Raw genomic sequence first — 10,864 nt, forward strand, 5'->3', positions numbered from 1 at the left:
AGTGTGAATTACATCTTAAAAATTGTAATAGTACTGAACAAAGTGTACACTAACATTGAACAGATTTATAACTTTTAATGGATTACTGCAGTGAAATAAAATTTCATTTTTTATGTTTAATTTTAAAGAATGACAAAAATTTTCATAAATTTTTTTTTTCTTTAAGCTTGTTTTAAAAAATAATCTGTTTTAAAAAATAGCGTATTAAAGAATTATATTTTCACAAATGCAAAAACTACAATATTGGGAAGTGATCTGAATATGTACGTGCAAGATCTCTTGTGAGATCACAGTAATAGATGCAAGCAAACTAGGATTATTGACACTAGTGGCCACAGATACATTAAATAAAGCTCCTCCTGCTCATTAGACAATAAAAGCAAAGTGCAGAACACAACATTGTTTAATTAATATTAAGACAGATGTAAGAAATGAATCAAAAGTTCAGTATTGGCAAGACTGGTATGTTGTTTATATGAGAGTCACAAGAGACGTAATAGTGTCAGCAGAAAAATCCAATGGATCAAACTATTCTATAAGTAAATACCACATGACAATACAACAAATAGTTTTACTAAAACAAAAAATATATTTCCAAATCATGCCACTTAAATGCTCTTTTACTGAAATTTTAAGCAGTGGCTTGGCTGGGTTTTTGGTGTCCTTAGCAAAACAGTTGCACACCTTTTTCAGTGTGACAATTTCAGTAATTGGTAAAATATCCTGTCACTGGCAGCCTTCTGACACCTAACTCAATGATGCAATATTCCTATGCTTATATTATTATTATTATTATTTTGGTAACCCCCATGGAGTCAATACTCACTGTGGGATGCCCATTCAACCAGCAACATGTCTATCATAAAGAGCTTTGAAGTTATTTACACTATCTGCATTCACAATGCTTAAAATTTCAGTAAAAGAGCATTTAAGTGGCATGATTTGGTCTGAAAAAGTGGGAAGATCTGACAAATAACAGTGCAATTATTATTATTATTCGATACCTCCAGGGAGTCCAAAGACTCATCGAGGGAGGGCACCTACTCTACACCACTCAATCCTCCTACTATAATTTAAAACTGCAACTACACCACTGCCATCTACCTCCCACCACCATCGCTAGTATTTTCAAAGACAATCACAAACATCCATGCCCATGGCGGGATTCGAACCCGCAGCCTTTTGGCTGGAGAGCGGATACGCTAACCACTTGGCCAACCAGCCCAACTAAGCAAATGAATTAATCTTTTTTGTAATTCCCATGTAATTTTTTAAATTCCCATGCATAGAATATATTCATTTCATGTAAAAACTATTCCGCAACCGTTGCTGGTAAATAAGTGAAAAAAAAAAAAAAAAAAACTTTAAATAATGCTTAGCGTGCAAATAATACACAGATGATTTCAAAAATTATATCGGCATTCTTGATGACACTGATGTTTATTATATAGATACACATTATTCCATTTGTGCACTTTTGATAGGTGAACAGGTGATTGCATTGTCAATTTTTTTGATGTCGTGAGAGGTTTGAATTCATATCAAAATCTTAAAAATGAATAAACTTATATTATATTAAACATATATGAAGAAAAAACATAAAATTATAAATATTTACAATCGCAACTGAGTTGTGGCCACTTACAATGAAGAAAATAACACAACTGCATTCTAAATGTTGAGCGTGAAGCAAAGGTCAAGGAATAATTCGAGTTTATGGGTAGAATGTTATAGAATAAGGAAAGCACACGATGTCAAATCTGAAATTCTTAGGCATTTTAGCTAATACCAAGCAAATGATCATGTTCGGAGATTTCAACGATAGTAATGTAAAAAAGAAAGAAGAAACATGCATATGGTAATAAAAAAAAAACTAAATTTCTGGAATTCCTAAAGATCAGTTATCTTAGGCAGCATGCAGTAAAGGAAACATGAGGATCATCAAGAGTTTGGGATTTTGTCCTAACACCATAAGACCAATTATGTTGAATGAGATGACACTGTTCCCCTAGATGTGATATCAATAATATGGTCTAAACTTGAGGTGAAAAGACATGCAGAAAAATCAATAAGGCATTTATGCAGAATCACAAGCAGGTGCTTATGACAGACTTATAATACAGATGAGAGCAATAACATGAATTACAACTTGGAGGAAAAAAGAAGTCATTTAAAACTTTTGCTAGCTATACAGTGGGTATCATCAGATGCCATATAATCACTTCACTCCTCTGTGATGTGCCATACCAGTACTCACCATATGGTCCTGTTGTATGCTTTTCTGGAGGCTCCAACTCTCTGAAGACCAGTCACACTATTCATTCACCTCACTGAGTACCATTTCCTCTTTTTACAAGAACTTTACCTTCTTTTAATGTATTGAGAAGTCTCCCTTTCATTCTTTCAATGTGTCCAAAATATCTGATCATTCTTCTGTCATACCTTTAAAGAGTCTTACCAATCCTTTCTAGTACTCATCCATTTGTTTGCCTTTCATCCATCTCATTTCAGTACATGAGATCCTCAACAGTCTCCTGTAAAACTCCACATCTCAAAAGCAGCTATCCTTTTCCTATCCGACTTTTTTTTTTTTCTGTGGAGATCGATCCATTTTCTGCTAACAGCAGTGAAAAACTGCATACCCAGAATGAGAAAGAGTAATAGAGTGAAATGGATGATTCGAAAAACCAAAGAGGAATGAGGTTATAGGAAATGCACAGGAATAAAGAAAGAGAGAGAGAGAGAAAGAAGAATGGAAAACAACTGTTGCATGAGGTTCAAGATAGGAAAATGAACACCAGTACAGTATGATTTTTATTAAAAAGAAGCAACTAAGGCTATGAAGCCAGTATTTTTAAGTCTGTTAACTGCATATGTTCTCTGGCTTTTTTTTTTTTTTCCACAAAAAAATGAAACATGAAAAACATATCTTTCCATGAGAACTGCAAATAATGAATGTATGATTAATTTCCATGGAGTATTGATCTCTTTCTCTTCCTTTATATGTTCTTCCATCTATGGTGCTGCTACCCATGAGACTAATGCATCTTCAGCTGAAAAAGCTCTTATGAATGTTCTTCACATCCTTGTGCAGAACATTCATAATAGTATTTAATAATTGGCTGGAAAACGACCCAGAGGAAGACCAAGATATAGGTGGATTGATACGGTACAAAGTGCCTTAGACGATAGAAATATAAGATCTGATAATGTTGGAGTCTTGACAAGTAACAGACTGATTTGGAGGAAAATTGTAGATAGGAAGTTAGTAATGATGTAAATTTTTCATGTAGTACTATCATATCCTGTACACCCCTTGAGGGTACATGCCAGGAATTTGATGATGATGATATTATTATATATATATATATATAATGTCAGAAAATGAGCTTGCTAAATGGAGAAGGTGGCTGGATGGCCAATGCAGATGGCAGTTGAGTAATCTGATCACTAAGTAATTCATTCCAGTAAAATATTTTTAATCCTAGAGTATACACTATTAACCTCTCTACCAGCCATGGTGGATGAAATAGCAAGACCAAATTGCACTTCTTATCCATGTTATTCAACTGGTGTTACAGAATCGTATCCAGATTTTGCTGAACGTCTATAGATGTCGTGGCCGGGTGGGGTGTTAAAACTGCCATGTAATTTAAGGGAATATGCTAAGAAACTAACAATTCCATTCAAAGTGTAGCAAATGGAAGAATCATTAAGGAGCAGAAAGAAGATAAAATTAACTATCGCTGAAGAAATACTGTTTGCATTTCTTCAGCGGTAAGATTCTGGAAAAATTAGTAGTGACATGAATATAAAACTGGATAGATACTTTATAGAAGGCACCGTAAATTGTCAATTTTAAATTAAATAACAATAGTAGTGGATGATGGAGAATATATACATACTCAAATATTTCTCAATATTATTAAAACACAAAGATTTGTGTATAGGAGATCAATTACAAGGAAGAAGATACAAGGAGTTTCACAGGAAGGCCCTCACCTAGCAACTGTGGGACCTTGGGGAAGAGTACAAATGAAGGCCCACATACCATATATCTAAATATTCAAAAACTATAAATCAAGTTAGCAAATTATTAAATAAAATAGGTTCATTCCACCTGCCTTGACAAATATACCTTAAAAAACAAAAATTGAAAAATATATGTAAAGTGCATAAAGCACTACGTTTTTATATAACCAAAAGTTGGCAAAATATCACAGAAGACTGAATTTAATTATTACTACTCATGTCTGGGTATTCTGTTGATGTGCCAGCAATGTTTGCATGAATAATAAAATAAAAATATAAATAATTCATAAATTATCAGATATTTATTCCATAAAATTTATTTTTATATAAGATTGATTCTGTATTTTATTTTTTAGACAAATTTAGACAATAAACAAGAAATTTATTTTTTGTTTTTGTGATATGAGGCTTTCTAAAGAATGGGACCAAGGAATGGTGCCCTTCTTCTCAGGTCTAAGGGAGGCCCTGTTTACAGGAGTTGGAGTTATTAACAAGACCATTACTATTCAATCTTCATGTTAATGACACTGTGAATGGCTTTCAGAAAGATAGCTAGAGAGGAAAAATAATGCTGATTCAAACAGCTTTCCATGGTTTGAATAAGCTGGAAAGGTGAATACATAGGTTGGGGTTGTTCAATGTAAAAAAATTAAAGTTTTTATACTGTTGTATAAAGTTATGGATTTGATCTGGATAACAAAAACAAGCAAAGTTATGGTGTTATTTCGAAGAGAGGGTGAAAGGCTGTGCACTTGACTGGCAAGACTATACTGGAGGAAGTGAAGAAGATAAGGGATTGTGGCGGTAAACATGAAGTTCAAGTTTAGGGAAGTTCAAAGGAATTCTACAATGCTGAGAAGGTTACTGATGAGCAGAGATAAAAATGTGGTTTGTATAATGAACTGATCAAACCATATCTAGACTACCAGGAACACACCTGATTGCCTGAATTTCAAAAGAATGGTGAAAATTTAGAGAGAGAATATAAAAGTGGATAATAAAAATTATATCAGAACTATAAATGATCTAGGAAATAACTTGAAATATTCAGTTGTCTGCTGATGATGCGAAATTAGGTAGAGTAATAATAGTTAATCAAGGCAATGTGGAGAGCTTGCATGATGATTTAAATAGGCTCTCAGTATGGGTAAAAGTTAATGGATGTCAGTTTAATGTTGAGAAATGTAAAGTTATGAATTCTGGGATAAATAGATTACAAGCCATATATCACATTGATGGCACCGTATTCCAGGAAATAGATGAAGCTAGAGATTTAGGGATAGTGGTACACTGCTAAGGTAGTCCATAAGATTACTTGGGTATTGAAGAACACATTAACAAGTAGAGATAAGAAAGTTATTCCTCTTTATAGGGCCTTGATATGCCCACATCTGAACTACTGTGCTCAAGTCTGGTCCACTGAGTTTCTTGGGGATGAGGAAACAGTGGAGAGGATTCAGAGGCGAGTGACCAAGATGTGAGTGGCCTGTGGAATGTTCCCTATGAGGATAGATTGAAGGTGTGTGAATTGCAGAAGTTGGTTGATAGGAGAAAAAAAGAGGGGTTATGATAGAGAGATTTAAGTTGGTTAAAGGATTTTAATGGATAGATGCAGGGGAAATGTTTCAGCACTTGGCTAAAGGGACCAGAACAAGGGGGTTATCCCTGAAAGTTGAATAAAGGTATGGTGAGTAGGGGTGTGAGGACTAGATTTTTTGCTTAGAGAGTTGTGAATGAGTGGAGTGGGTTGCCAGAGTCAGTTGTAAGTGCTTTGTCTGTGAATGGGTTCAAGGAGAGGTATGATAGATTGTGTGGATAGATAGGGTCTCCTGTAACGAGTCTTTGGACTCAATGGAAATGTCTGTACTACAACAACAACAACAACAATAATAATAATAAAATGTGTGGCTAATAAGACAGGCAGAATGATAATACAACAACAATAATAATAAAATGTGTGGCTAATAAGACAGAGAATGTAATATGCAGTTTGGTGGATAGAAGATGGAAAGGTAAATATGACTGGGACATATGCTAGCGAAAAGTATTCAATATATGAACATTACAGGAAGGATAAGGGCTAATGGCCAAGCCAAAAAGTATAGGGATTGAGCAATGGGTTATTTGCATGGTAGGCAGCAAATGTGTAGGATGATGGCAGAAAAGATGAAAAGAGTGCAGAAACCAAGGAGTGATTATATTAACTTTTTTATTAATAAAGCGTGGTATAACATTAACTTTTTTATTAATAAAGACGTAGTATAACAGATGCTTTTTTTTTGTGGCTAGAGAAGATCACTCAATGAGTCTCTCAATATTCAATGGCCTTTCTATAATAACGACATATAACAGCTATGATGGTGGGCCTTCTTATGAACATTTATGACTGAACATTTGGATTAAGAGATCTCTATTCCACATAATGCTGCTAGAAGACAGATATTTTGTAACTTACTATATTTATAAATTTTAATAAAAGCATACCTTTAAAGTAACTCCCTTTAGCATAACCTTTTGCCTGTCAGGCTGAACACCAGTTAAGGCAAACAACTGTGCCTTAAATACAATGGGTATTTCATCTGTATTAACTTCAACCTCAGGATATACTTCTTTTCCCCATTTGACTTTCACTGCAAAAAAATAAAATAAAATAAAAGTGTAAAACATGAATAATTAATAAAATAGAACATCTATGAAATGCTGATTTGAATATCTGAAGATACTGGAAAATTTTCTGTAAAAATAAGGTTTCTCCCAACAAGATGCTAGTCAACTTATAATTATCATCGACAAACCGCCATGGAGTCAAGAGATTCATCGTGGGAGGTGTCACTCTCATACAGCTCATTGTACCTCAACTTAAATGCAATCACTGTCCCTACACTCACCACACTCTCAGACATTGCAAAAAATATACTCCTCACCCCTTTGCTCACATCCACCTCATACGGCTTCCATGGATCCTCTCATTCTCCTCATCTCCAGATATTCTATGAAAAATGTCATCCACGCTAATCTGGTAATTACTCCTTACCAACTTAAACATCTCGATCATGTCTCCCCTCTTCCTTTAATCTACTAGGCTCTGTAATTTGCATTCTCTCAATCTGTCCTCATATTCCACATTCCAGAGACCAGAAACCAACTTAGTCAATCATCTATGGACCCTCCCCAGCATCTCATCATCCTTTTGAAAACCTAGTAACCAAATCTGTGCATAGTAATCCATATGCAGACTGATCAAAGTCTTGTATAATGAAATCAAAACATCCTTATTTCTATTTGTCAGTGTTCTCCACATTATACCCATAATCCACTGTGACATCCTCACAATTTTAGCAAAATGTTCACCATCCTCTCTGGTTTAGAGACCAGATATGATACTTTTCCAGAAACCTTCAACATCCAATAAATAGTGTAGTAGTCTCACAGTGGGCAATGGAATCTAAATATTGCATAAAGACTTACACAAACATCAACATTTTTGAATTTGAATTCTTAGGTTGTTGGGTTGAAAGTGGTGGATGAAGTAGAAGTTAATAAATGAGACTGGCAATGAACTTGTAAAAAATTTTTTTTAAATTAATAAGTAAATAAAAAATAACTAATGACCTTTACCCACTGTCTTTGAGAGAAGTGAAATGACCACAACAGGATGATAGATTGATAATACACTTATTTCCTTTCTTCCTACTGCTAGCTGGATAAAGTAAACTTCCAAAAGGTAATGCAGATGCTAGGACAAGAGAATAGGAGGTGAAATACAGATCATGGACACATTTGGGTGGGGTAAGGATAATCATCAGGGCCAGCGGAAGCGGGCCTCAATTGCAGGTGGGTGCCACTACTAAGAGGTTGGTGCCATTTCGAAGTGTTAGTATGAAGTTTCATTCTTTCTTTAAATTTTTGTAAACAAATTAAGTAATAATAATTAGGTAAGTCAATATAATTGCTGGAAATTTACAGTTACAAAAAGTTAGAAATTTACAAAACATTCTTGTAAATTCTTTCCACATGATTATGAAAAAAATAAAAATTAAATAAATAAATTGCCATTTGTTTTGAGGCGCCAATTTCAGCTTTGCAGGCAGGCGACGTCCAGACTAGTGCCAGGCTTGATAATCATCATCATGTTGAGAAAATTTAAATCTGTCTCTCTCACCAATGAAAAATCAATTGTGACAAAAAGTAACACTCTTGATTTATTATTTTGTTATTATAGAGTATAAATGCAAAGTCAGAAGGATGTTATGCCAGACATCAAATCCTCCTTTAGCTAATACTGTGATAATATGGAGTTTTGGGAGACCCTAGCACATTTTGCACTATGAGTGGCTAGTGTTGGATAATCTGGTGAATATAATGATAATGCATTGTCATGGTAATATCTGCAATATGTACTTTTGAATAAAATGTACCTGTTGTGTGGCTGTCTCAGTTACAAATGGGAAAATTAAGAATTTGTCAATAAAACTTATAGCAAACTATTTATTACCACACAGTTACTAGCTTATGTTGAATTACTGCATATCAACACGAATTAATGACTCAGGAAGAAACATCCCTCCCTATTCTACGTGTCATCAACGACATTAATAAATTAAGTGATACATACTGAAGTCTACAAATCAAAACGTCAATAATTTTCTACTGATCTAATTGCTCATTGTAAATCAACTTATTCGTTTTTTTTTTTTTTTTTGCTAGTGCATTAAATAAGGCAGAATTAAATAAGAAACACACAACCCATTTCAAATATTTATAAATCCACTGCTAATATGGAAAGCATATAAAAGCTAGGACAAAGATTGGCGATTTTTGATTCATTCAATGAATCCGATAATAATATTATCAATATCGTACGAACTTTTTTTTTTCAATTAATGCAATACCTTTCAAAATTTATATATATATATATATATATAAAGTTTACAAGGCTAACAATAACAAAGTACATATCACGATTAACTGGCCAACAAGTCCAATATTAATCTTGAAAGTGATTTCTGAAATGCAAATACATTAGACACGCCTATGTAATCACTACTTATTCACACACAAATACATTACACACTATATTCTCACCTTTGTATACTGGCATGATCTCTTTAATATATTGTTTCAGTTACTTGATTTTATGAAATTCTTTGGGGGATTGCTTATCATTAGCTTCCACGTACACATCAGTCAATATCATGCTACCTTAATTAGCAACATACAAACATGACCGACAAAAAAATCGACCGGCTTCCGGTGGTCTGCAAGAATATTTAGGATTCGCAAACGGAAGTACGTTATTTACACAACTCGCACAGTGTTCAAATACACAATTTCGGTTTATAAAAAAATTATTAGTTATACATTTGGAATATGATTTGCAACTGCCAGAATCAACATATAAAAATGGCATTAGGAAAACCTCATAGAAAGTTTTCTGGAAAAATTTTCATGTTATTTCTCTAAGTAAACAATTATAAAAACAATTTTAGATGTGATGAAAGAATGAAGCTTGCTCCACCTTACCACAAGTACACTGCTTGGAAAGAAGTTACGGATACCATAGTGTGAGGAACAAGCAGCCATGGCGCCCACTATAATAAGATGTAGGCCCTCCTTTCGCTGCGATGACAGTAGCAATCCTAAGGGGCATAATTTCATATAATTTCTAAAGTGCACGACAGAGATCAATGGAGATTTTGGACCATTCTTCCTGTAGGCATGTAATGAGGTCTTGGACCGTTGTGAGGCAAGATTTCCCTTAACCTCGACCAACGCTCCAGTTCATCCGACAGATCTTCAATAGGGTTGAAATCAGGGACTCTATGGAAGCCAGTCAAGTGTCGTGACATTCGTGTCCACAAACCAGGAAATTACAGCAACGGTCTTATGACACAGTGCATTGTCTTGCTGAAAGAGACAACGATCAGTTTTGTAGAAAAACCACAAATCCGTTGTACAGAATGTTCAGATACCTCAATAACAGGGGTCTCAAACTCAAACGCAGTCAATTAGATGTATAGCAGACGCTGGCCGTATTCAATATTATTCTGTGAACCAAAACATAAACTAAAAAAAGAAAAGAATTATAGACACGTAAACACAAGATTATTTTAATATTTGTTAAATATTTCAGTCTGAAAATAACAGACGATCTTCAGTGGCTACATAGGAACAGTTTTTAACAAGGTGGAATACCTTGTTAAAAACTGTTCCTATGTAGGGACAGAAATATTTAACAAATATTAAAATAATCTTGTGTTTACGTGTCTATAATTCTTAATCATAATGTCACAAGTGTATCTAAAAAGAAAAGGCTCTAACAAAGGCCCTTTTGTTGCCGGGCCTTTACGACTTACGTAAACAGATACATAGGCTGAACGGACAGTACCGTTTTTTATCATATTTTCCGTTTAATAAAAATGTCAATTTTGTCCCGTTTTTAATAAAAACTATAAATATAATTTAATATTGGTCAATCATAAATTATTATGCATAACCTATAATCGTTTGTGGATCAGTGCACCCTTATAAAATCTATAATTGTGAGGCAAATGGATACATGGAATAAAGAAAACATTCCTGTATCTGATAGACGGGTAGAGATTTTTTCTGAAATGAACGAAAAATGACTAGACTTTCAAGACATGTAATATTGTAGAGTTTATTCTTTGTCTTCCAGGAAGTAAAGCCTGTTGAGAGAATGTTTTCTGTTATGAACAGTATGTGGTCACAGGGGAAATCTAGATTGTGTTGAGACAATGAGAGCTATGTTAGTTGTAAGACAAAACTGTGTGATGGAGTGTGAGAAGTTTTATGATAAGCTGCAGAAAGA

At 34.1% G+C, this 10,864-nt stretch overlaps 1 protein-coding gene across 1 annotated transcript in view; it reads right to left on the reverse strand.

Moving 5' to 3' along the window:
- The window catches only part of Usp14 (ubiquitin specific protease 14), a 231,536-nt gene extending 222,269 nt beyond the window's left edge, over positions 1-9,267 (reverse strand). The window contains exons 1-2 of the mRNA XM_090410762.1: positions 9,118-9,267; positions 6,517-6,662 (exon numbers count right to left, since the gene is read on the reverse strand). Of these exons, the coding sequence (XP_090266888.1) occupies positions 6,517-6,662; positions 9,118-9,133 (162 nt within the window). The 5' untranslated portion in view covers positions 9,134-9,267. The remainder of the gene's footprint in view (positions 1-6,516; positions 6,663-9,117) is intronic.
- Between the last annotated feature and the right edge of the window lie 1,597 nt (positions 9,268-10,864).

This window comes from Typopeltis vanoorti, chromosome 20, assembly GCF_054136105.1.
Source record: "Typopeltis vanoorti isolate ZY-2024b chromosome 20, IOZ_Tvanoo_1.0, whole genome shotgun sequence".
Classification (NCBI taxonomy): Eukaryota; Metazoa; Arthropoda; class Arachnida; order Uropygi; family Thelyphonidae; genus Typopeltis; species Typopeltis vanoorti.